Source organism: Chaetura pelagica, unplaced genomic scaffold, assembly GCF_000747805.2.
Source record: "Chaetura pelagica isolate M959 unplaced genomic scaffold, ChaPel_1.0 scaffold307, whole genome shotgun sequence".
Lineage (NCBI taxonomy): Eukaryota > Metazoa > Chordata > Aves > Apodiformes > Apodidae > Chaetura > Chaetura pelagica.
Window position 1 is genome coordinate 718,670 of NW_009953940.1, and position 25,891 is coordinate 744,560.

General features: G+C 49.5%; 1 protein-coding gene across 1 annotated transcript in view; it reads left to right on the forward strand.

Annotated features, from left to right (window-relative positions):
- IFT172 (intraflagellar transport 172) overlaps positions 1 to 25,891 on the forward strand; it is a 33,931-nt gene that overhangs the window by 5,671 nt on the left and 2,369 nt on the right. The window contains exons 6-43 of the mRNA XM_010001763.1: positions 714 to 801; positions 1,635 to 1,849; positions 1,947 to 2,070; positions 3,116 to 3,211; positions 3,819 to 3,980; positions 5,134 to 5,187; positions 5,684 to 5,787; positions 6,394 to 6,479; positions 6,955 to 7,067; positions 7,652 to 7,819; positions 8,186 to 8,322; positions 9,140 to 9,247; positions 9,770 to 9,854; positions 10,189 to 10,281; positions 10,591 to 10,668; positions 11,061 to 11,309; positions 11,763 to 11,841; positions 12,241 to 12,361; positions 12,749 to 12,893; positions 12,968 to 13,057; positions 13,459 to 13,556; positions 14,900 to 15,035; positions 15,115 to 15,231; positions 15,772 to 15,914; positions 16,572 to 16,665; positions 16,920 to 16,984; positions 17,089 to 17,269; positions 17,791 to 17,900; positions 18,348 to 18,477; positions 19,085 to 19,183; positions 19,538 to 19,647; positions 20,146 to 20,209; positions 20,485 to 20,571; positions 22,100 to 22,216; positions 22,766 to 22,876; positions 23,642 to 23,761; positions 25,127 to 25,222; positions 25,852 to 25,886. Of these exons, the coding sequence (XP_010000065.1) occupies positions 714 to 801; positions 1,635 to 1,849; positions 1,947 to 2,070; positions 3,116 to 3,211; positions 3,819 to 3,980; positions 5,134 to 5,187; positions 5,684 to 5,787; positions 6,394 to 6,479; positions 6,955 to 7,067; positions 7,652 to 7,819; positions 8,186 to 8,322; positions 9,140 to 9,247; positions 9,770 to 9,854; positions 10,189 to 10,281; positions 10,591 to 10,668; positions 11,061 to 11,309; positions 11,763 to 11,841; positions 12,241 to 12,361; positions 12,749 to 12,893; positions 12,968 to 13,057; positions 13,459 to 13,556; positions 14,900 to 15,035; positions 15,115 to 15,231; positions 15,772 to 15,914; positions 16,572 to 16,665; positions 16,920 to 16,984; positions 17,089 to 17,269; positions 17,791 to 17,900; positions 18,348 to 18,477; positions 19,085 to 19,183; positions 19,538 to 19,647; positions 20,146 to 20,209; positions 20,485 to 20,571; positions 22,100 to 22,216; positions 22,766 to 22,876; positions 23,642 to 23,761; positions 25,127 to 25,222; positions 25,852 to 25,886 (4,308 nt within the window). The remainder of the gene's footprint in view (positions 1 to 713; positions 802 to 1,634; positions 1,850 to 1,946; positions 2,071 to 3,115; positions 3,212 to 3,818; positions 3,981 to 5,133; positions 5,188 to 5,683; positions 5,788 to 6,393; positions 6,480 to 6,954; positions 7,068 to 7,651; positions 7,820 to 8,185; positions 8,323 to 9,139; positions 9,248 to 9,769; positions 9,855 to 10,188; positions 10,282 to 10,590; positions 10,669 to 11,060; positions 11,310 to 11,762; positions 11,842 to 12,240; positions 12,362 to 12,748; positions 12,894 to 12,967; positions 13,058 to 13,458; positions 13,557 to 14,899; positions 15,036 to 15,114; positions 15,232 to 15,771; positions 15,915 to 16,571; positions 16,666 to 16,919; positions 16,985 to 17,088; positions 17,270 to 17,790; positions 17,901 to 18,347; positions 18,478 to 19,084; positions 19,184 to 19,537; positions 19,648 to 20,145; positions 20,210 to 20,484; positions 20,572 to 22,099; positions 22,217 to 22,765; positions 22,877 to 23,641; positions 23,762 to 25,126; positions 25,223 to 25,851; positions 25,887 to 25,891) is intronic.

Sequence of the window (25,891 nt, forward strand, 5' to 3'; positions counted from 1 at the left end):
TCTTTCCCTCCACCTCTCTTCTCTGCCCTCCTTTCCCTCAGTCCTCCCCACTTCCCTCCCCACTTATTTCTAAACACAACTTGTGCTGTTATTGCTGTGGCATCAGTGACCGAAGACAGATGTATTTATGATTCCTGGGTTGTTGCAGTGGTCACAGAATTTGAGTTCTGTACTTGAATCATCGTTACAAAGTGTTCTTTCTTCCTTGCTCTCTTCTTCCTACTTATGTCAAGAAGTACACAAGACATTAATGCTACAAATTATAGACTCAGATGTATTTTTCTGTAAATTGTGTTACTTTCAGAGATTCCTGGCATAGCAATATCCAGCCTCACTTCTGGAACAGTTCCAGTGCAATGGCTGATTGATATACCTCACTGTAGGAAATCATGTGCATAGTCATTATTCCACTTAAGGTTACTTAGGCTCCCTGTTGTGGTAATAAAGGAAGTTGGTTATTGTGATTTTAGGTGATAAAGGTGTTTTAACTGCCCACTCTCCACTCTCCATACTTTTCTCTGCTTTGTTTTTACAGACACAGATAAGGGTACTAAATACTCTTGCGTTCAGCGCCCAGCTTGTCTTTGGTGAAGTTTCTTTTGATGAAGAACATGAATGATGACCCTGGGACTGGCTCCTCTGGGCAGGGATGTGAAAATAAAAGTGCAAGTTTTACTGCAAAATTGCATCATCCTGTCTGTGTTTCTTTGCAGTGTGTCAGGGAAGGGAATCCTGTCTGGCCATGCGGATGGATCCATAGTACGCTTCTTCTTTGATGATGAGGGCTCAGGTGAATCACAGGTATCAAAGATCCTTCTTCAATGAGCAAAATCCTGTTTGTATAGCCTACTCCCCAGCTTGAGAGCTCTGGAAAGGGATCAGGCCATGGAATGCAGGTCTGGGGAGGAGCTGCAGTCACTGCTTGCTTGCTTTGGTTTTATGGAGCATTGATGAGGACAGAACAGTGACTAGGTGCTTTGAAGTGCACTGGGAGTGGTGGTAAGAGGGGATTTTATGTCTTTGTATGAGACATGAGGCTTTTCAGATGCATGGAAAGATCTGATGTTAGAGTGTCCAGGAGAATGATGCTTGAATGAGTAGGGTTGCAGGGAGTAGCTATTGTCATCTTCTCCCTAAGCAATGTATAGTTCTCCCAGTTAACCCTGAGTCCCAAGTTTAAACTCTATCTGTGCCCAAGATACTCCAGGCACCCAGCATTTCTCCTGAGCCTCCTGCTCTTCCAAAAGGAACAGTCTCTTTGCTTCAGTTGTGGTGAAGGGAATCCTAGTCTCAGTCAGATCTTTGCTCTCCAAGTAAAGCTGTTTGGGCACATCTGCTCTCTACCATGGTGTGATGAAGGCCCAGGTACACTCTGCTATGTTCAGAGTGCATTCCAGTCCAGTTAGTAGTACTGGTACTGACATCAGGAATCTTCTTTCCCAGTTACATGAATGGAATAGTTGATGGTTCTCTCCATTTTGGTTCCTGTCTGCAGACTGGGGCAAGCAGACAGAGCAACCCTCATGCCCTGGAGTTCACAGAAGGTTCTCATGCTGGTCTTACTGGGAGTACAGAGGCCGCGTGGGAGTTAGAGCCACTCGTGTTTTCAGGATGTTCTTTCTTGTCTGTTGTAGGGTAAATTGGTGACACATCCCTGTCCTCCTTACGCCCTTGCCTGGGCCTCCAACAGCATTGTGGCTGCAGGCTGTGATAAGAAGATTGTGGCATATGGGAAGGAGGGCAATGTGATCAAAGCCTTTGACTACAGCCGGGACTCCTCAGAGAAGGAGTTCACCGTGGCAGCTGCCAGCCCTGGCGGCCAGTCTGTTGTCATCGGCAGCTATGACAGGTGTGGTGCCTGAGGGGAAAGCCTCTCCTTTATCATGCTTGCTTCTGTCAACCATACAGAGTTCTTCATGTCTCTGCTTTCTCATCTGTTCTCACAGACTGAGGGTGTTGAACTGGAGCCCACGCCGCAGTGCCTGGGAGGAAGGCAAACCCAAAGAAATAGGTCACCTCTACACCATCACAGCTTTGGCGTGGAAGAGGGATGGTTCACAGATCTGTGCGGTTCGTACCATCAGGCAGCAGCCCTGAGTCACACACCAGGGACAGTCTGACAGGTGCTCCTGAGAACAAAGCCACAGGGAGAGCTGCAGAAAGGGGTGACACCATCACCTGGGTGTGCAACACAGGGTGTGCAGGCTGAGCCCTTGTGCAAGGGGCACTGCTGCAGTCAGGTGTGCAGGTGGTACAGTGTGAGGCTGTAAAATAATGGATCACTGGGTGATGGCTCACTGGCAGAAGCAGTCCTCCTTTTTTCACAGAAGCTTAATAAGGTCAGCATAGCTTCTCTAGAGCAGTCTCATGAGCATTCTTTCCTCTGAGCACCCATGAGAAGCAGTATAAAAACTGATCTGTTACTTACACTCTGTGTGGTGTGTTTTCAGTTCAGGGTTGCCTGTCTTCTACTTTCAGCTGTTGAGCCTTGATCTGCCTTTCTCTAATAAGTTAAATAATTCTTTAAGCCTCTTTAAATTAATCTTTCTGCAAATCTTCCTATGTCAAGTCAAATAACTCTTTAAAGCACTTAAATTATTTAGGATGGTTGCTATTTACTTTAATAGTTTTTGCATCTTTGTACGTTCAACAATCAAGAATCCTTGAAATATTTTCAGACAATTAATTGAACACATGAACAAATACTTGCAGAGAAGGGAAAGGGGCTAAGGGACAGGAGATCAGTGAAATGAATGGAAATAAAGTGAAATAAATAAAGAGATAAAGGTGGAAAGATTCTGCTGGAAGCAAGGAGAGATTGGGAGGCTGGAGGACGGAGAAATGGGAAACTGAGAAGGATAATGGGGAAGATGAGGATAAAGCTGATTTTTAACTCCTCTCTGTTTCTCTGAGAATTTCTCACTCTTTCTGTTCACTCAAATAAGTCAGGATAGATCTGGTCCTCATGCATGTGAAAGGTTTGAACCTTCTTCCCCAGAGCAGCCGGAACCTGGGGATTTCTATCTCACGTCTGATCCCCTTCTCATAAGCAGGGTGTGGAATATATCCCCTTAGCAAAACTAACTGACTGTGTGTGATGTGTTTGTTTACCCAGGGCACTTTGTGTGGAGGAGTTGAACAATTTGACTTCTGCCTTCGGAGAAGCATTTACAAAAATAAATTTGCAATGACATATGTGGGACCAAGCCAGGTAAGAGAATATCCAGTGAAGTAATGTCTCTTGATGAAAATGGGGTGCTTGCTAAAACTAGACATGTTTGGAGTTCTGCACCTATAGTTTGTTCATGGCAACTTGTCAGGGAAATCACACATGGAATATTCCAGAGACAGGATCAAGGCTGGATGTAAATTGTCTAGGAGCAAAGACCAAAGAGTTTATTTCCTATTTGTGAACTTCTGTCAGGTACCTCCATGCCAAATGCACCTCCTTAGATGGTTTAATTCCAGCCAATTTTGCCTCATTCAAAATGGGGTAGTGAGGGTGAGCTAGCCATCTAGGCACCCCTCTGTGGGCAGTGCAGAGAGCAGGGCTCTCAGGGGCTGGGTCATCCTCAAGGGCCTGAGTAATCCCCCAATTCAGCTAGAAACTGTAAATGGCAGACGTGAGTATCCAACACTTCTACTGTTGTCATCCTGTACAACAGGAATGGTAAGGTTTCCTTAAAAGGCAGAGTGAAGTGATGTGAGGGTCCATCAAAATACCCAAGTAGCACCTGCTGCATAATCTTCCAGGGGGCAGGAAGTCTGTGTTCATCTTCTGTGTATGGCCTCATATTGCTCTTTCCCACTTTCTCCAGGTCATTGTGAAGAACCTCTCAACAGGAACTCGAGTTGTGTTGAAATCCCAGTATGGTTATGAGATCGATGAGGTGAAGATCTTGGGGAAAGACAGATACCTGGTGGCCCATACCTCAGACACATTGTTGCTGGGTGACATTAGCTCCAATAAGCTCAGTGAGGTACTGGAAAATCTGTTACATTTCTTAAATGTCAAATGCTTACCTTTGTAATTCAAAGGATATGTTTTATGTGTGGGAATAATACATCTATTTTCAAAGAATCATAGAATAATTCAGTTTAGGAGGGAATTCGGGAGGTCTCTTGTCAAACTGCCTACCTAAAGGAAGGTCAGCATTAAATGCAGATGTCATTGCTCAGGTACCACAGTTACTCTGGTCCCCTGTTCCAATCCTTTGCTGTTCTCATGGGGGAAAGCTTTTTTTTCCTAAGACTCATTGGAATCACTATTTTAATTTCTAGAATCATCATGGAATCATGGAATGGTTTGACTTGGAAGGGACCTTAATGAAAATCTAGTTCAAACCCCCCTACATGGGCAGGGACACAGGACTACAGATTTGCTTTGTAGGATACTGATACTTGGTAATCCAAGTGAAAACCTGGCCAGACTAAATCTCCCAGGTTTCTCTACATCACACTGCCAGAGGAGTTTCTCTTTCTTTTTCTACTCACTTCTTTTAAAGAATAGGGTTGTGTGTAGTCCAGTTACCATTGTGCTTTCTCACTGGAGGTTTGCTGAAGCAGTGACTTGGAGCTCTTGCTCAAGGAGGGAAAAGGACAGCTGCAGCCTTGTCTTCAGCTTTCTGCCTCTCTGACCACTTGCCTGTTGTCATCAAAATAACTATTGTATTATCCACTGCTAATGTGACCCCCCCAAAAAAAGGTTTCAGCTACACGTGGTGTGGAGGTTCTGCTCCTACAAATAGTAGCACTGATTCTGTGGAGGTTATTTAGAGAGGCAAAGGGGCTGTGGGGTGCTCTTTGTAATAAATTTAGTCTGAGGAAGGTGGAAAAGTGCCTGTGAAAGAATAGGCTAGAGTATGTGGTCCAGAAGGCCATAAGATACTACACAAAGAGAACAGCAATCTGAAACAGAGGTTAAAAAAAAAGGAGAGGGAGGTGAGGGGCTTGCAAACTGGGAAAGACAGAACAGCAGTCCAAGCTGAAGTGCTGGAACATGATGATCCCTCCTGCAGTGTAATTCTTGCCGTCTGTTGTGGAAGTTGAGAGCTGGACAGGGAACCACAATACCTGGTCCTCTGCAGGATCTGTCAGGCTGATATTTGCTCACTTCATGCCATTGCTTTGTAGGTGGCCTGGCAAGGATCTGGAGGGAATGAGAAGTTCTTCTTTGGCAATGAGAATGTAAGTTGTATGGGACAGGTGAATGGTGAGTAAAGCTGTGTGTGCACCAGCAGAAAAAGTTGCACTTTGGAAAATGCCGTTTCTCAGCAGTTTCCTGGACTTGGCCTCTCCATGCAGATCCTGATCTGCTTCCTCCCCACACTTGCCTCTTCCATGTGCCAGATACATTAAAAACTCATTGCGTGACTATCAAGTTATACAAGTCATAAGGCTATAGGAGAGAGGAGCAATAAAAGAGCAGCAGCCAGAGAGAAGAGAGGTACTGAATAGAGCAGTCAGGGTGATGGCAGGGCTCCTGCTGGACTGATAGGCCAGAACTAAAATCCCTAAGCCTGAGGAAAAGCTGGCAGTCAGGAAGCCTAGGAGAATTCCTTACTCATTTCAAAGCATTTTAACTTAGACTTGTGAGCAGTGGAGTTCTGTTGTGCACACCTCACTGGTAGGTATGTGTGCTTACCTGGCTTTGTCTGAGAGTGGATTCCCCTCACACCTTTAGGTCTGCATGATCTTCAATGCTGGAGAGCTGACACTGGTGGAATATGGAAGTAATGACATCCTGGGGTCTGTCCGCACAGAGTTCATGAACCCTCATCTTGTCAGGTAAGTGTTACACCTGCCTGTGTGGCCAGTACAGCCATTTTGTGAGAGTCACCTCAGATGTATGCACTTGGAGGTGCCCTGCTCTGTAGAATGCAGCCCCCAGACACGGGGACCTGAGTAGTCTGCTTCTTACAGTGGCCAATTGTGAGGTTTAATTGCTCATTTACACAGAATGGTCATAAAGTTTTAGAAGCACAAAATCCCATTTTCCTCTGATGCATGTCTGTCGATGCCCAAGTAGAACAGCATTGTCAGGAACTCTAGATGCCAGCAGGACCTCTTCTGTCCCTCTGAAATGCCATACTCCATTTTCTGATTTGAGAGAGGGGAGGATCATGGGCTGCTCAGAGGTGGAAGCAGTGTAACCAATTTGCTGCTTGGGACATTGGTTCCAGAGCAGCAGCTTCCAGAGCAAAACCATGGATTGTAAAGGCTTGTTCTCACTTGAGGCAGCTGTAGGTACTGTGCAGCAGTCACAGGTCAGAGAGCTGCAAGAGGCTCCATGTGCTTGGGGAAACTGCAAGTAGGTCTGGACGGGACTAGGTGATCTAGTCCCATGAAGTTAAAGTAGTCAAGGTACCGACTGTCATGCCCTCCAAACCACAGTGTGCGCATCAACGAGCGGCGGCAGCGGGGTGTGGAGGAGAACAAGAGGCTGGCTTATCTGATAGACATCAAGACTATAGCAACAGGTAAGTGCAAACCTCCCTCCCCTGTATCTTGCCAGCCCTCCTGATTCCTTTGCATTTGCTGTGCCAGGCAGCACATCCACCCTCCCAAGCAGCAGATTCCTGATGGCCAGTTGGCATTCACCCTGCCTGCCTGCAGAGGCTGCCCTGCTTTTGGCAGGTTGGCTTCCTGGTGTGGACACAGCTGTGGGGTGGCTCTGGCTGTGGCCTGGACCTGGGATTCAGTCAGTCAGCATGATCATTTTGCTACCTGGGCTGCCTGTGATCTGTGCTCACAGGAAGATGGAGGGAGTTACTGCTGTTGATAAGGCATCAAGACAAAATGTCACTGTAGTCTGCTTTTCATGTCACAGTGTATTTGCCAGGGGATCCTGCCCTCATTGGGTCCCAGGCACCTGATCCCTATGGGACATTATTGAATGTTCAGCACTTTGGGGCACCTTAGGTACTTACACTGTTTCCTTTCTGTCCTTCCAAGTGGACCTTGTTGGTGGCTACAATGCTGGCACTGTTAGCCATGACAGCAAGATTGATTGGCTGGAGCTGAATGAAACAGGCCACAAACTGCTCTTCAGGGACAAGAAGATGAGGGTGAGGCAGGTGCATCTGGGACATTATGGCAAGATGGGGAGAGGTAAAGGCAGATATGCCTGAATGGAGGGAGGTGAGAATTGCATCTGAAGCACTCATGGTTTTTTGAACACTCCTTTGAGAAAGAAACTGTGGTCTGACTGCATGAGCTGGCAGCACTGCATGTTTGGTCCCACGTCATAGCTAGGTCTGAAGTTAGTTACTACACATCTCACTCCATCTCATCACACCTGAAAATGAAGGTCATAGGCTCTTCTGCTGTGAGGTGGAAACAAGTGAGTTAATCTCAGAGTGAGGACCCCAATGTTGCACTTAAATGTGTAAATTTTAAAAGTGATAAGGGAGGCAGGATCTGAGCATGGTGCTTAACATACTGTGAGGGTTAAAAAAGGTCTTTAAGCCTTAGATGGTAATGTGTGTAAGTAACAGTGTGGGAGTTTGGGCTTTGGATCCTGGAAAAAGTCTGATTCCTGGTTGGTAATATCTGTTTCTCAAGATGCTTGCTCAGAAGCTGCTGGTGTGTTCATGAGCCAGCAGCCCAGCCATGAGCCCAGCTGAGCCTCCATCTCCTCTTCCCCTTCCAGCTGCAGCTCTATGACATCGGAAGTGGCACCAAGACGAGCATTTTGAACTACTGCTCCTATGTGCAGTGGGTGCCAGGCAGTGATGTGGTGGTGGCTCAGAACAGGAACAGCCTCTGCATTTGGTATAACATTGATGCTCCAGAGCAAGTCACCATGTTTCCTCTGAAGGTAAAACCCCGGAGGCTTTGATAACCTCCAGCAGCTTCTGTTAACTCTTGCTCACAGCTGTGGGAATAGTCAGGGTAGTAATGCAGAAGGAAGACAGCAGGGAACTGCTTGTTTCTTCTGGAAAAAACATGAGCTCACCTGTCAGCTTTGTGTCAGGCATTTCTGGCAGAAGATGGAGATAATTCATACAGCAAGGAGCTTCTCAGTGGCTTTTTCCTTCCCTTTGGTGAGATAAGGACAATGTCTGTTCTGTGTGAGCTCATTCAGCAGAACTTTAACCAGCTGTTGCAGTGCTGTCCTCACATCCCTGCTACCCCACATGCCTCAGGGGAATGTAGAAGTGTTAATAATTGGTGCACTTTTCAGGGGGATATTGTAGACTTGACACGGAATGATGGGAAGACTGAAGTAATAGTATCTGAAGGGGTGAACACTGTGTCCTACACCCTGGATGAAGGCCTCATAGAGTTTGGAACTGCTGTTGATGATGGAGATTATCACAGGTAAGTTCTAGACACACCACATGGTGGTGGCAGGCAGCCCACTTCTCATAACTGACATCTGAGAGTCATCAATCCATGAACTGCAGCAGCACAGCTTTCCATACAGAGTTAAGTTTGGGCTCTGAGCATGATGTTGGCTCCAGGTCTGCCTATAATATGCAGCAGCATCCTTCAGGAGTGAATGTTCAGCTTTTTCATCCTCACAGCTCTGTAGTTTCAAGCTTGAGGGCACAAGAGACAGGCCAGTCTGGTCCCACCGACTGACAGAAGTTCCCGGAGGAGCAGTTTTCACCTGACTGCAGGGAATAGCTGTGCCTTCACCAGCAGCCAGGTGTGAAGTTGTACGCAAGAGCTTTTGCAGCTGCCCCTCCAGGGATGGTGACAGTGTCATGGAGACATTAAGGAGCTGTGAAGAGTCAAAGCTGACACCTGGGCACTGCTGACATTATTATAGGGCTTTAAAATTGGCCAGGGAAGAAAATTTCATATGTTCATAGCACTGTTACCCCTTGAGCAACTTCTTTGCACCAGGGACTTGCTTTCGATACAACGCTTTGGACTTGCCCCACACTGCTACAGCCTTCCGCTGATCCTATGCCTCTAAGGATGCCTCCCTAGACAGGGATCACCTAAGCCTCTGAATTTTCCCCTCATATGTCAGGCCCTGAGTTACACAATCCTCTTCAGAACTGCTCACACCCTGTATGCTCTGTTCTCTGTGCAACTCTTGTTAGGAAGCTCCTGTCTCAGCCTGGGGTTTTCCTCAGAGGGCACTTCTATTCTGTCACTGAAAGGCTGCCAATCTCTTTGTCTCAAGGGCTGTTGACTTTCTGGAGACACTGGAAATGTCCACAGAGACTGAAGCCATGTGGAAGACTCTAAGCAGACTGACTTTGGAAGCCAGACAGCTGCGCATTGCAGAGAGGTACAGAAAGAAGCAATTACAACATTCTGGCTTAATCACTCTTTTTGCTGAATCCCCCACAAAAACCAGGGTCTAACTAAAGATGTGACTTTTTCTGTTGGCCTGGCAGATTCACTGCATTGGAAAATTAAGTATTCTATGTGCCAGGCAATGACTTTCCCCTTTCATCCTAGAAAGAAATGCTAGAACTGGGGACAGGATGGCATCACTCTGTAGCATAGTTTTTTGCTGATGGCAGCACAAAGCAGTGTATAGCAAGGCTTCAGGGAGCTGACAGACATGGACAAGCTCAGCACATCTCTGAAGCCTGGGGAAGTGAAGCATGAGCACTGTTCATATCCATTGCTTCTCTCCTGGAGCAGGACTGGAGGGAACTTCTCAACATGGGTCTTGAAAAATTCCTTCTCCTGAAGCAGGGCAGATTGCAGAGCTGGGTTTTCTGCCCAGGTTCTGATTTTCTTTTCTTGGACCAAAAGTGGGCAACAAAACCCAGTTATTAACTAAATGCTTTGCTCTTTCCAGGTGCTTTGCAGCTCTGGGCAACGTGGCAAAGGTTCGATTTCTGCATGAGATCAATACTATTGCTGACCAGGCAGCTCGAGAGCACGTAAGTCAAAACTTCTTCTGCTGTGCAGGGCAGCTGCTTTCCTGTAAACACTTGCACACGCATTATCTTCTGTGTCCATACTCACCTGTATCCTGTGATAGACCAGTACCTGGTCCTGCAGAAACTGCTGACATAATCCCTCATATCCCTCATCCACACCTGCCAAGTGCCTCTTCTGGCTAGTCATTTCACAATGCTCCTGCCTTGTCACTTCTGTGATTCTCTTCAGCTTCTGTAATGACACAGACCCCACCTGCAGTCACCTCCCTTGTAGCATTCCAGAGCCTGTTCTTTCATTCAGCAAACTGATTGAGCTAACTGGTGTTCTCTGCAGGGTGGGGATGGTACAGACCATTATCTGGTGCGTGCCCGTTTGGCCATGCTAGACAAGAACTACAAGCTGGCAGAGATGATATTCCTGGAACAAGTGAGTAAGGGAACATTGAACAGAAAAGCTCTCCTTTGTTTCTGAGGTCTGTGCCCTGATGTAAAAGAGTAAAGGCAGAGGTTCCTTATTCCTGGGAGAGGAGTTTTTGCCCTGAAACAGAAGGTGTTCCAAGGTGAAGGGTTGCCCTGAGGTGCATGAAAGGGGTGAGGGAGGATGTATATCCATGTAGAGGGGACAGCACACGTTTTCAAGTGTTTTCTGCACATCTAAGCCTGCCCTCTAAAGAGCTCAGTGCCAGTGTGTCTGCTAAATGAAACCTTCAGGTTGACACTCTGCTCTCTGACACAGAATGCCACAGAGGAGGCCATGAACATGTACCAGGAGATGCACATGTGGGATGAATGCATCGCGGTTGCCGAGGCCAAGGTACAGAATGAACTGCACTGGAACACAGACTGGGCTTGCTTGATCAATCTTCTGGTTGGGAGTCTATTCAGGGGCTGGGTTCTCTTCACCTGCTCTATCAGGACATCACTTCCACTTGGAGCTCCTCCAAGTGGAAGGGAAGGTTGCACTGATATGTTGTCAGTATGAACCTGGATGAAGAGTGAGTGGGAACAGCTACTGAAATTGTTTTAGGAGTATCTAGGGCTTTGAAAGAGAATGGACGATGTGGTGCTACACAGAGCTGGCATTGTGGTTTCTGCTAACTGGGCAGCAGAGGGTCTGGAGCCATGAACTAGCTGTCCAGAGCTTGCAGGATGAGCAGGACAACATTTTGCCTTGCTCAGGTCGACCAGTGCTGCATTTCTCAACAGGGACACCCAATGCTGGATAAGCTGCGTCGGGATTACTACCAGTGGCTGCTGGATACCCAGCAGGAAGAGAAGGCTGGAGAGGTCCAAGAGGGGCAAGGTGACTGTCTGGCAGCCATCAGCTTATATCTGCAGGCAGGGCTGCCAGCCAAAGCAGCACGGCTGGCCATGGGCAGGGATGAGCTCCTGACCAACGAGGATGTCATCAATAGAGTCTCCATGGCACTCATCAGAGGAGAACTGTATGAACAGGTAAGTGGCCCACCTCATTGGGCTTTCTTTTTTGTGGCATCAAAGCTCACACCCAGTCCTCTGCATCTGTGAGATACAGGAGCACGGAGCTGGAAAGTAGCAGAGGTAATTCTGGGCTGATAGATTTGCAGTTAATATTTGGGAGGAAATCCTAACTGCATCCATATACATGATTGAGGTCTGGAATTGCTGTTATTAGTCAGGAAAAAAATCATAAGTCATTTGTGACATGTCTCTGAAGCACTTCTGCATGGGTTTGTAGTGAAAGGACAACAGGTAATTGATTAAAACTGGAGGAGGGGAGGTTTAGGTTAGATACTAGTGGGTATCAGTGTAGCTGATGAATGAGTCTGTGTGGCAGGCCTGGCAAACTCTGTACATGGTGCTGGTAGGGTACATGGTGGTGTGGGGAGATAGTGGCTCTGGAAGATGGCAGCTTTTATTTGTCATTAGGCTGGAGACCTGTTTGAGAAGGTTGGGAACCCACGGAAGGCTCTGGAGTGCTATTGCAAGGGCAGTGCCTTCCTGAAAGGTACTGTGTTAAATATGTTCCCTCTCCCCATCCATCCCCAGCAGGACCCTGGGTGCTCTGTCCTGGTGGCAACATGAGCTGTTGCCTCAGAGCCTAGAGATGCCTAAATGCTCTGAGTCTTCCATGTATTATCTTACTCAATGTATGTTTTTTCATATAGTTGTACATACACAGTTCCAGAGCACCATCACATTCCCAAAGCCTTGGTCATGCTGATTGCACCAGCATGGATTTAGTCCAGCTCTCCACAGAGTCCAGATTGCTGGGTAGCCTGTTGGAGCTGGAGTGGATTAAACAGTCACCAGTCCCCTCCCTCTGCACCCCATCTGAGGCCCATGTTCCCCTTACAGTTGTGTTTCCTGGCTGGATCCTGGGTAACCCCTGTCATGTCCCTTGCAGCAGTGGAGCTGGCTCGCCTGGCATTTCCCACAGAAGTGGTGAAGCTGGAGGAAGCCTGGGGAGACCATCTGGTGCAGCAGAAACAGCTGGATGCTGCTATCAACCATTACATTGAAGCCAGGTGGGGACAGGCAGTGGCTGTGGAACCAGCAGCAGTGTGACCTGCCAGGCTGGGAGGCTGAGATGGTTTGCTTACCTCAGCAGGGTTTTCCCTGCCTAAGGCCCCTCGAGCCCACTTGTCTAGTGCCCCTCATGCTGATGTGCAGCCTCTGCTGGCCTCAGTCATGAATGCCTTCCCACATCTCTCCCAAGACCTTCCATCCCTGATTACTCTTCCATGCTGTCCTAGTTCTTCATTCTTTCCCTTTGGCTTTGCTTGTTATTCAGCTCCTTTTCCCTGCTGTAAGCCAGAAAGATTAATCCAGCAGCAGACCATTTTGGTTTCCCCAGGCTTCTGCTGGAGCAGGTGGCTGCTGGCTGGCTCTTCAGAGTTATGGTTTCATGCTAGGTGCTCAGTTAAGGCCATTGAGGCAGCCTTGGGAGCCCGGCAGTGGAAGAAGGCCATCTACATTTTGGATGTGCAGGACAAAGAGACAGCAGCCAAATACTACCTCAAGATCGCCCAGCACTATGCAGCTTTACAAGAGTATCAGGTGAGGCCACAGAGCACAGTCATTGCTGCTCCGTGTGTTGCTTGCGACTGCTCAGTGTGGTTGTTTCCCTACAGGTTGCAGAGGAGCTGTACATCAAAGGAGACCACGCTAAGGATGCCTTTGACATGTACACACAGGCTGGGCTCTGGGAACAGGCTCATAAGGTAGAGTCAGAAGCCAAAGCTTCTGGGGACCTCACCCCACTTGGCAAATCATCTTTCATCAGAAGGTGCCTTGTGCACCAACAAGCACTCTTCTCTAAGGATGGGGGGAGGAGCATCCAGTAGCCAGTGAGAAATCAGCCCCTGTTATTCACATCTCCTCTGTGCCCTTCTTTACTTCAGCAGCCCTGTGTGGATGCATCTGTGTCACCAGTAGCTCTCTCCAGGGGGTTGGTCCTGTGTGCCTTGAGCACAGTCACAAATGACTACCCACTCTCTGCAGACCATGTAGCATACGCACCTGTTGGTAACAGGAAGGAGATTGGTTTTCCCCTTCTCCTTCACTGCCATGTATCAAGAAATTGCAGTGTGCTATCATCTCTCCTATGTGTTCCTTTTGGCAGCTGTCAGTCAAGTGTATGAGTGAGGAAGATGTGTCTGTGCTTTATACAACCCAGGCCCAAGAGATGGAGAAGCAGGGCAAGTACAAAGAAGCAGCAAGGTGAGCATCTTCCTTGGTATTAGTCCAAGGCTGAGCCCTGAGAAAATGGCTGTAGTGAAGACAAGTCCTTTCCTGGGGTGGAAGCAGAGTTTGGGACTAGGGTCTGGAAAGGTCATAGAATGGTTTGGGTTGGAAGGGACCTTAAAGATCATCCACTAGATCAGGTTGCTCAAAGCCCCATCTAGTCTGCCCTTGAACACTTCCAGGGTTGGGGCTTCCACAGCTTCCCTGGGCAACATAGGCCTGTGTCTCACCACCCTCATAGTGAAGAATTTCCTCCTAATGTCTAAATCTCCCCTTTTCAAGTTTTAATCCATTATTGCTTGTCTTCTCTCTACAAGCCCTTGTGTAAGAAGACCCTCCCCAGCTTTTCTGTAGCCCCTTCAGGTACTGGAAGGCTGCTGTGAGGTGTCCTTGAAGCAGTCTCTTCTCCAGGCTGAACTAACCCAACTCAGTCAGCCTGACTTCATAGGAGAGGTGCTCCAGCCCTCTGATCATCTTTGTGGCCCTCCTCTGGACTAGATCCAGGTGGTCCATGTCATTCTTCTATTGGGAGCTCCAGAGCTGGACACAGTACTCCAGAGTCAGAAATACTCTCTCTACACTTGGTGACCTAGAGCTGATATCTTGAAGTTCATAGGAAGAGAAGTCACTGACTGTTTGTGCCCCAGAACAGAAGGGAGATCCAGGTGGGATGCAGCTGTCTCAGGTAGCAGAGGAAATATGGCAAAGCTTTTCCCCTCTGCAGAGTGCTGCATCTGACCTGTCGACCTGTCATGGTCAGCCGAGGATAGGATGGAAAGTGGAGTGTTTCCTGTCCAGGTTCCTGATGTTGTCTGTTCTAGAGCTGTAACAGCACAACAAAGTTAGCAGGTTCAAGGACAAACACAACTATGTATCTGATGCCATGGCACCTCATCCCATGGGTGCCCAGTACATGAAAGGGAGCATTACAGCTGGTGAGGTGGCTTTGGGTTTCCTCTTTCTACTGACCTGTATGAGGAAGTTAAGCTGACATTGTCATGTTACCATCCCAACAGGACTGACAGGCTCAGGTTGGAGGCCAAGGTGAGAACAGGTCACAAGCCCAGAGGCTCCCTCCAGGTCACAACTCATGTTGATAAATGAGGACGGAGGGAATAGCTTTACAGCTGATGGTGGGATAAGAGAAGGGCTCTGTCTAAGCAGTGTTCAGCCTTGCAGCCCACAGCAGTCATGCTCTGCACCAGCCATGCCTTTTGGCAGGGTGCTCAGGACCTGACTCCAGCTGGGCAGGATGCAGAGAGGTTGCAGGGACTGGTCATGTCTTTGGGTGAGCTGTGTCAATTTTCTTGTGTTCTCAGGCTCTATATCACAGTGAATGAACCTGATCTGGCCATCACCATGTATAAGAAGTGTAAGATGTATGATGAGATGGTTTCCCTAGTGGCCAAGTACCACAAGGACTTACTCAGCGATACCCACTTGCACTTGGGCAAAGTGAGTGCATCGCATGGGAGGGGATCAACGAGACCAAGCAGTGACCAGAATGCCACTAACTCACTGACTCTTGTTGCAGGAGCTGGAGGCAGAGGGGCGCCTACAGGAGGCTGAGTACCACTACCTAGAAGCTAAGGACTGGAAGGCCACAGTAAACATGTACAGAGCAAATGACATGTGGGGAGAAGCTTACAGGGTAATTGTTACTTCCTAACTGTCCCGTGGTGCGGAGGTCAGGCTTGGACTGCAGGATTCTGGTTGGATCAGCTCTGTCCCTGTTCACTGCAGAACCTGCCCACAGATGCTGCCCAGCATTGGCACTGGCAGTGCTGGGGCCTGCTGCTCTGCAGCACCACCCCAAAAGCAGGGCTGGACCCCTCCCCTCTCTGCAGCACTGCCTGCCTCCAGGCACTGCTCTGCTTCTCAGCCCAAAACCGTGTTGGACCTGAGCCATTGCTCTGCCCGTAGCCACCCTGGAGTAGAGTGGGCACAGATTGCCAGGAGTCATTTCGGCTGACGTAGCAGTGGTGTGGGCCATGCTGAGGGGGCAGCAGCCTCTTTTCTGCTCTTTTTCTCCCCAGTCCAGTGGTGGCTACAGAAGGGCTTCTCAGGAGAGAACAGTTGGTTTTGGTGCTCCCTCATGACAACAAACATCATGTGAGAGAGGAGTCCTGTCTCAACCTGCTGAAGGTGAAATGGCTGCATTGGGCTCTTCTGCTTTCTTTGCTTTGGATAGGTGGCCAAGGCACATGGAGGAGCAAACTCCTATAAGCACGTGGCCTATATGTGGGCGAGGAGCCTGGGTGGACTGGCAGCTGTGAAACTCCTCAGTAAATTTGGACTTCTGGAGGCGGCCATTGACCACGCAGCAGACAGTGGGTAAGCAGGTCCATCCCCCAGCACTTCTCTCCCATCTGCCTGAGCTGAGGAGCAAAGGGTGCCCCAAGATGACTGCATGCAGGTGGCAGCTGCAGGTCCAGGGTGTGGCATGTCTTCCCACCTGTACCTCTTCAACAGGCAATTCACTTCCTGGACACATCCTGCTTCACCTGTTAGTCTGTGGCGTGTCAGGCCAGAGCTGGGCAGGCACACAGCACTGCACAGGAGAGCCACTGTGAGAGCCACTGAACAGGGGGGAGATATTCTTCATGTCACCATGAGTAACTGCCTGCCAAAAGGGCTGTTGTCCCACTCTGCTCCTGGCCTCCCATCCCCCTGCACTGCCATTCACTGCCACTCCCCAGCTCTTCCACGTCAGGCTCAGAGGACTCTTGTGACCTCCCTTTTGTCTGAAACCAAGGGGCTCTGGCACTAACAGCAACTATGAAGGAGCTAAGTGTCCTTAGTGAGGGGTTCTAAGAGCTCCTGTTCTCTAGTCAGGAACAGGAGGAATGGGCAACGCCCATTCACCTGGGAACCCTCTATATTCCCCTCTCTTCTCCCCTAGAGTCTTGTGCTGTACTTCATTACTTGCTCTTGATTAAGGCATTCCCTTACAGCACATAATCCTGCTCCCCATTTTCTCTTCCATTGCAGGGTGTTTGAATTTGCTTTTGAACTGGCCCGCCTCTCCATGAAGCAGAAGATGCCAGAGATCCACTTAAAATATGCCATGTTCCTAGAAGATGAGGTAATTCAACCCCCGACAGTAGGTGGATTTTCTCTGGTGACTCAGGCATTGAGCAGTTGTCCCTAAGGGCTGCTGCAGCAGGCACTTTGGTGGCTGAAGTGACTGCTCACCCAAAAGGCTCCACAGTTACAGCTCTAATCTTCCACACACATCTTCTGGGTTCATGAGTCCTCTCTGCCTCGTGGTGACAGAGGAGGTTGTGAGGTGGGATCAGGGCATGAAGGCAGGCAAGCAAAGTCCTTCCTCTCTTCTAGGGCAAATTTGAAGAGGCTGAAGCAGAATTTATTAAAGCTGGGAAACCCAAGGAGGCCGTGCTGATGTAGGTATCCCCATCCTCTCCCCATATGATGCCAGCCTGGTTGCTTCTCCAGCACTGATCTGCCCCTGGCTGCCCCTCATTCCATCCTATGTTGTCTCCCCTAGGTTTGTACATAACCAGAACTGGGATGCTGCCCAGCGTGTGGCTGAGGCTCACGACCCAGACAGCGTGGCTGATGTGCTGGTGGGACAGGCACGTTTAGCCTTTGAGCAGAGAGACTTCCAGAAAACAGAGGCCTTCCTCCTGCGAGCACAGAAACCAGAGCTGGCTATAAAGTACTACAAGGTGAGTGGAGTCTGTAGCAACACCATGGCCTTCCTCACTGGACAAAAACCTGGTCTGGATGGAAGAGGAGTGAAATCCATCTCCCAGCTCTGTCTGTCAGCTTAGCAGCCAAAATGAAACCATTTTCCCCATAGAACTTAGTTCTGGCCTGCTCCTAGAAGACTGAACCAGTAGAGATCTCGCAGCATAGCTTAACTCTCTCACATCTCTGGGGGAAGTATCCTGCTGGGATGGTCCTCAGGGGCAGCACCAGTGGGTGCATTTGGAGACTGGAAGTGCCCATTCCACAGAGGTAGCAAGGACATATGAGCACTTTCCCCTGAGGTAGCTTGGGTGGATGGATAGACGACATAGGTGCTGTTTTGGGGAAGGGAAGAACTGGATGTTGCTGCTGTGGTTGTCTCCTCCAGTGAGTTCTCTAGCAAGATGACAAGAGTGGCTAGTTGTGTTAGGTGATGCCAGGAGTGTGGAGGATTCTAGTGAACTGGTGAAAATTTCTGCTCCCTGTTGTCCTTCTGCAGGAGGCTGGCATGTGGAGTGAGGCCCTGCGGATCTGCAAGGAGTATGTGCCTGGTCGGCTAGAAGAGCTACAGGAGGAGTGTAGCAGGGAGGCTGCCAAGAAGGGTTCCAGGTGAGGAATACTCTGGTCAGGCTGCAGGGAACAGGCAGCTCTTCCCCATGTCTCTTATGCTGGTGCCTTAAAGAGACAGCCTTATGGGATCCCTGGCATCTAGGTGTTTCCTTCTTGAGCACCCCGGGCTTCTCACTGCATAGATTTCCTGACATCCTTCCCCCCTGCTCTGGGAGACTCCAGGCTTATTCTTGCCATCCAAGGTCTCCCAGGTGCCTTCTTGCCACTTACAGATCTCTGGATTCTCCTCTCCCACCAGTGCATCTCCCCAGGATCCTTGCTCTCTCCTCAGTGCTGGCTGTGTGCATTCCTTGTCACATGCTCAGCCCTCTCTGAGGTCCCCCACTCCCAGTGCTGTGCACCCCCCTGCCCGTGCCCTACACACTGTCTGCAGGATCTGTGTGGCAGCATCCCAGTCCTGCTCACAGCCTGCATCCCTCCCTGCAGAGGAACAGAAGGGCTGCTGGAGCAGGCCCGGGAGTGGGAGCAGGCTGGGGAACATGCCAGGGCCGTGGACTGCTACTTGAAGGTGCGGGATCCCGGCAACAGCGCCCTGATGGAGAAATGCTTGCTGAAGGTACAGTCAGGAGCTATGACTCCCTTCATCTGCTCTGCTGTCTGGGAGGTCTCCACACCCTGCAGTGTATCCCAGAGATACCTCAGTCACTGCAGAACACAGGAGAGGATCTGCAGGCTGCAAGGACTGCGGAGTCTGAAAGCTCTCATGACCATTCTGTTGAGCCGTGATGGGCCGTGTGCTTATCCCACAGACACTAGCATTCTTGCTCTGGCATTACTTCCAGCATGTCTTTATGCCCAGACCTCCCTGCATTGAAAAGCTGGACTTTATGACTTAGCCCTTGGCCCCTTGAGTGCCCCTTCCTCTTTTTGTGGTCGATGTCCACCAGCCTTTGGATTGTGTTCTTGTTCATACTTTTCACTATCTGTGCCCTTGTACGAACTTCAACAGCATTTATGTCCTTCTCTGATCTTCTCCCATGTGTGAAAGTAGCTGGGCTTTGCTTCTCTGAGTTGCTGAAGTGGGCTGTCATTTCTTCTTCCCTTCCCCTCAAGTTCAAGCTCTCCTGACTCTCAGTCTTTTAGCTGGAACTGAGCTTTTACCAGCTTCCTTCCTCTCCCAAGCAGCTTGTAGCACTTGTGCTGCTGACAATTTCTCTTCACAGGCTGCTGAGTTGGCCATTAAATTCTTGGATCAGTCACAGAGCATGGAGGTGACACGGACGGTGGCTCCTCAGCTGGTGGCCATGAAGAAATACAGTGCGGTGAGAGCTGGCTCCTGCCCCCAGGCTACTGGAGAAGTGGTGACATAGAAAGGGAGAGCTCTTTCCAATGGAAGGAGACTAAGACACATCCTGGGATGTTGGGTGGTTTGCCCTATCCAGAGTTATGCAGCACAGAGTCTTCAAGAAGGAGGAAGGAGGGGAAGGGATCAAGTCCTGGAACTGTGAGAGAGCCAGGCCTTGGGAGGAGGCAGGAAGCAGAGAAGAGGGGTTATCTTTTTGGAAGAGACTTTCTGTTGTCAGTGTGTGCTGGTCACTTCCAACAGCACCAGCTCCAGCCTGGCTGCAGGGGGCCATTGAGGTTTTATCCCCATGGGACTCTTTCTGTCCCTGCAGGCTGCTGAACTCTACCTCAACTTGGAGCTCACCCGAGAAGCTATTGATGCCTTAATCGAAGGCGAGGAATGGAGAAAAGCCAAGCGAGTGGCCCAGGAGTTGGACCCCAGGTGTGTCCTGCACTTCCTAAATTACAGTCTTCTGCTAGATCTTCCACTCCTAGATGATCCCTTCTCCTGTCTTGCTGACCTGACGTTCCCTGGATTCTCCCCACAGTGGCCTTCCTTCCATGCTCAACAGGGCAGAGTCTCTACAGCTGCCTTTCCCAAGCCATTTATCATCCTAACACTTTTCTGTTGGCACACATCATATGGAAATTACTATCTACTTTTTCCCTATCCCTGTTCCCCATTGCCTTGGGATAATCTTGTACATGCATTTCCTTCAGAAAGTCCTGTGATCCCTTGTTCTCCCCATACATTATACTGCAAAGAGCTGCCTAAAGACTTTCTTTTCCCTTCTACCTCTGCTCCCAGGGGCAGGCCAGAAAGCCATGGCACAGCCCCAAGTCCTGTTCTTCCCAAAGCAGACCAAGTTGTGTCCAGGCTCTGCACTGATGCCAGACATGATTGGTCCTGCTGCTCACTGAGAGTCTTTCTGCCTGGTAGGTCAGAGGAATATGTGGACCAGCGCTACAAGGAGTATTTGAAGAACCAAGGAAAGGTGGATTCAGTACGTATTTGGGATGTCTCCCAGGCTAGGGAGTGATGTGAGGATCTGTGCAAATCCCTGGGGCCTTTCTCATGGGGCTTTTGATGGAATATGCCCATGGATGAGGAGTCTGTATGTGCCTGTGAGTGGTGGTTCCTGCACTCCAGATGGGTCACACTGGGCCTGTGCATCCATTGCCTGGAAGGGGAGGACTGTGTGTATGTGAAGAAAAGACCTGGGTGGGCTGATGGGAAACCTTGCCTGCACAGTGAATGTGTGATTGTTTCCATCCCCAGCTGGTAGGAATAGATGTCATGGCTGCTTTGGATATGTACGCAGAGCAGGAGCAATGGGAGAAGTGCCTGGAGGTTGCAGCTAAGCAGGTGAGTGCCTGTGTGAGCCCTCAGGAGATGGACATGGGGTCCTGAAGCAGGAGTGAGTGGGCAGGGCAACACAGTAATTTTTATGGGGAGCACAGGGGCACTGCAGCAGCTCAAAACCACCTCTCTGCTGTCCCCATCGGGACAATCAGGCCTAGTAAGGAAGCGTTAGAACCCAGAGCATGCTGGGTTTAAATGTTGTGATTAATGGAGCATTGAAAACAGCTAAATGAGTTGGTTGGGTTGGAAGTAATTGGTACCATGGAAACAGAGAGACTTGTACAAGAAAACCTTCTTCTACATGTTCTTTAGAGGCCTGGAGAGATGAGACATCCTTGTTGTGAGAGCAAATTTGACATTTTTCCATTTTTACTGACCTAAAAATGGCAAAATTACCTCAGCAGAGTAATAAAAATGGAGAAGAGCAAAGTAAAACTGTTCTACAGTGCTATTCCAATGCAGTAACAGGAGGAGAAAGCTGTAGATTACCAGGATCTAGTTTGAGGGTTTGTTGTATTCAGTAGTTATTGATAGGTGATTGGGTATCGACTCAATGATTATTGGTAAAGGAGCTAAACTAAGGGCAGGTGTTGATTCTTTGAAGTGAGGCCTTGGTTCAGATGGAGTGACAGGGCAGCCCCCGTCTGCAATTAGTGGAGACATCACAGCTGATAACCTGGACACACGCTCGTAATATCCTGTGCTTATTTTTATAATGTTGTGTCTAATGCAGTAGCCGGTAACCTGAGTTTGGGCTCTATTACAGTAAACTTGATTTCTTTTTGACTAGGGTTTCTCTGGTGATAAAAATGGTCTCTGTTGTAGTCGTTACCTTGGAGACTTCTGTGCCAATGTCCTAATTATCAGGAGATACCAGATCTTCCTCCTTAAAGAATAACTTCATGCTCAATTTAATGGCAAAGGCTTAATCAGTTTTATTGTCAGCCAGGCACAACACTAACCCATTTAGTCCAAGAAGATGTTAGTCTGTGTGTGCCTCTGAGAGAGCATTAGCACAACCTTGCACCTGTGCAGAATTTCATGACTTTTGACTCAACTGTTCTACAGTGATTATACAGGAAAAAAAAGTTACTTTTATCAAAACATGTCCCATGCCAGACTTAATCTTTATATAAAACTATTTTGTACCCAGTGTTTCACCAGCATCCACATCTGGGCACTCAAGTTCTAGACATATAATCAGGGCACTGTTTTCTGTTGTGCTTAATACATTCATTTCCATTGCTTTTTTGACAGGGTTGCACATGTTACACCGTCTTCTTCATCTCATTACTATATTTAAGCCTGTGTAAAACAGGTCTTTCCTCAGTTGAGTTCTTGTGAGGCTGACTGCCACCAGTCCTCAGCCTTCTTTGCTGGGTGCAGGCTGTCCCTTGTCTGATGGCTGGGCTCACTCTTTGGGGCTCAGGTGTCTGGGGGTGTGTGCCTACATCTGAAACCATCGAGAGGGGCAAATGTGCAGTTCATTAATCTCATACCACTGCTTTCTGTTTCTGTGTGCCTTCTCCAGAACTACAAAGTCTTGCACAAGTATGTAGCTCTGTATGCAACCCACCTCATCCGGGAGGGCAGCTGGGACAAAGCCCTGAGCCTGTATATCCACCATGGAGCACCTGCCAACCCACAGGTAAGGAAGACAGCATGACATCCCAGTGTGAGTTGCCAGGGAGTTGCTACATGGGTCAGGCTCCCAGTTCAGAATTGGGATTGCTGGTTGTTCAGCATGCCCAAGGCACTTCAGTCATTGTATGGATTCTTCTAGAGGCTCCTCAGCCAGAGGACTAAAGGCAATCTCATAGAATCATAGATTCATAGAATGGTTAAGGTTGAAAGGGACCTTAAAGATCACTAGGATCCAACCTCCCACGGACACCTCACACCACCTCACACTACACCAGGTTGCACAAGGCCTCAATCTCCACAGGGAAGGAGCAGGGTGGAGTTGAGTATTTGTATTTGTTTGGAACACCTTAACCACAAAGACCAGAACATAAGGACCCACAAGGAAGCTGCAGGAAGCTTTCTTCCCTGTTTCTCTGCCACGTCCTGTGGCCCCGTTGCAAGCAGCCACTTGCAGAGCTGCCTTTCCCTCAGCCTGTGCTCAACAGCAGGAGAGCTCCAGGCCTCTACTGACTCCCCATCTGGCTCCTTCAACATTTCTCTCCATTTGTTGCAGAATTTCAACATTTACAAGCGTCTTTTTGTGGAGATGGTGAATGCACCTGGCATGAACTGCGCCGAGGCGTATTCCAGCTGGGCTGACCTGCGAGATGTTCTCTTCCACCTGGTGAGTGTGGGCCATGGCCACCACTGCCTGTTAAGCAGCACCCCCCTGGTGGCTCCTAGCAGGGCAGGAAGGAGATCCCCTCTCTAGCCAGGTGACATGGGCAGTATTTGTAGAACACAAATAGAGGGAAAATGGGGAAGTGTCCATCATGTGGACATGGTTGGCCAAGAGAAGTCAGGGAAGAAGATGGCCCTGCACTTAAGGCCAAACCGTAGGAGTCTGGGCACTGGCACCTGCAGAGCTCACTGTGTCACTGCTAGATGGGAGCCCACCACAACATGCCTACTTTTCTTCCTGCACCCATATTCAGCAGCCTGGATGGGAAAAGGACCTGGGGAAAGCACAGAACTACTGAGCCTGGAAAATGAGAGTCCTCCCCATCTCCCCAGAGATGCTTAGAGCCATCTGCTCCTTGCCTGTCCCAGAATTCCTCATCCAGGGCCTATGATTGCCTCTTCTCTGTTTCTGTCCCACAAATACCCACCTCTAGCACAAACAGAATCCACAAATCCCCCTTTGTCCATCCAAACTCACCCCTGCTTTCAGTGCTGCCTGTTGTTGCAGTACTGTAAGCTCTCCCCTTCTCCCACAGCCTCCTCCCTTCTGTAGGAACCAGACCAGCCAAGGCCTAGCCCTTTTCCGGTCCTCAGAGGTGCCTGAATATTGCACATCTTTCTCACTCCCAACTTTTTCCTGGCCTCAAATCGGGTGTACAGGGTCCCTCTGCTCTCATGTTCTCCATTACTCTCCCTTTCTCTCCTCCAGTGTGAAAACCTAGTGAAGTCGAGCGAGGCCAACACGCCGGCACACGAGGAGTTTGAGATGCTGCTGCTGATCTCTCACTACTACGCCACCCGCTCTGCTGCCCAGGGCCTCAAGCAGCTGGTGAGGGGCTGAAGTTCCATTGCCAGGTCACCACCCTGAGCCCAGAGCACTGTGGGCACCTGCAGGTTCAGGGCAATCCATAATTCCCTGTTCCACTTCATGGATCACTTACACATTGTGGATGCATGGGAATGGGACTGTAGTGATCTGGGAGCCCACTATGAGGAGGTGGAATTGGAGACAGTCTGTTCTGCCTCCTTATGAAGGGATCTGCCCCCCTGCCACTGAGGCTGAGATGTGAAACAGTGGGAAGCTGATCCATATGCTTGGCATGAATTGTGAGAGCAGAGGCACCAGTAGAAATTTAGAGATCACACAGAAATCTGTCTCACCAGGATGGCATTGCTTCCTCTTCAGTTCCTGGGCCATGAGAACTGCTGGGCTTCACACATGGTCTTGAGAGTAGATTGGCTTTGTGCAGGGCTTCGGCAGCTCCTGGGCCTGCCTACTTGGCATCACACAGGGCTTTAGCAGATACTGGACCTGGGTGCTGGGCCTTCTATGGGGCTTTGGCAGCTCCTGAGCATGGGTAATGGGCCTCAAAAGGTCCTGTGAGTATTTCTGAGTCTGATGTGCACTGGGATTTGTTTTGGGCCACGATACAGAGCAGAATCCCTGCTGAAGCCTTGATCCCTAAGGGACTGTGGAATTGTGATAGAGCTCTGTAGGAGTGTGGGACTGGAGCTGTAGTAGAGCAGGCTGTGAAAAAGGAAGGTTGCCACAGGGAGGACCCAGTGGAAGTCATGGAGGAGGCTGGTGCTTCCCCACAACTGCCTGTAGATGTTGGGGGTCCAGTGACAGGTCAGACAAAAAGAGACAAACCTGATGTCTTGTACATCAACAACCTGTACAGGCCCACACAGCTGTGGAATGTTTAGGTCTTGGGTAGACTATTTGGGACTGTGAGGGAAGTTGTGGTGTGATGAGATCCTGCCTGGCAAGCAGAAAAGTGACACCTCCCTGGAATTTCTCACCCCCCCTCAAAAATCTGCATGTGACTGAATACAGAAAAACTTACCATAAATGTGTCTGAACACCAGAATGGGTTTCTTGGAGAGGTTGGAGAGTCTCTATCCCTTGAGATACTCAAAATGTGCCACTCAAATGGTGGGAGTTTGGATGTGGCTTCTAGTGGAAACAGCAAGGTTTATAAAGCAGAACATCATCTTCAAGTGACAGTGCTCCTGTGTGTTCACACGGAGTGGGTACTTGGGGCCAGGACTGAAGTTTTTAACCTTTGTTACATGTTGGGAATCTGTGGCTGCAGAGTCCCTGCTGTGTCTGGGGCAGTGTGATCTCCTCAGCTCCCTCCCAACCCCACTGATCTGTGCTGATTGTTTTGGCTTTACTGTCCCATGTCTGCAGGACGCTGTGGCTGCCCAACTGTCCATTGCCCTGCTGCGCCACACGGATCTCCTCCCTGCAGATAAGGCCTTCTATGAAGCTGGAATGGCTGCCAAGGTGAGAGCCACCTGCTGCTGGAGCAGCTGAGGAGGTGGATGGCCCTGGGCTCTGGGATTCTCAGCCTTCCCTTCCCCAGCAGCCCTGGCACACCAGCAGCCAGCCCCTGGCACCAGAGGCCTCTCTGCAGGCAGCTGGGCAGGCCCTGCATGTGTCAGGGAGTGGCAGTGGGCAGTGGGAGAGCAGAGCTGGGCTAGAAAGGGGACAAGGACTTTGGACCAAGGTGGTAGAGCAGAGGCTGCATGTGCTGCAGGGCTCTGTCCATGCGGATGCCAGAGTCCTGACTGCTCTGCCAGGCCACCTTGGTGTCACCTCACACCTGAGGCTACAGGCTCTGACTGCCAGCCCAGATGAAGTGACACATGGCAAGCACTGCAAGCATGTTCTCACTGTCTGATGCTGGCTGTGCAGTAATGCCTGACTCCATCCATGGGGACAGCCTGTGGCTAGTGGGCTGGTTGTCCCAGTGGTTGCCTAAATAGCAGTCCTTTGGGATTGGCAAGCCAGGATGTCCACTATCCTACTCCATGGCCAACAGTACCACACCCTTCATAGCCACCACTCAGGCAGGAGAGTTGTAGCTGTAAAGATAAGCTGCCTGGTCTCACCTGGGGTTTCTTCTGTACCAGGCAGTCAACTGGGAGAACATGGCATTCATCTTCCTGAACC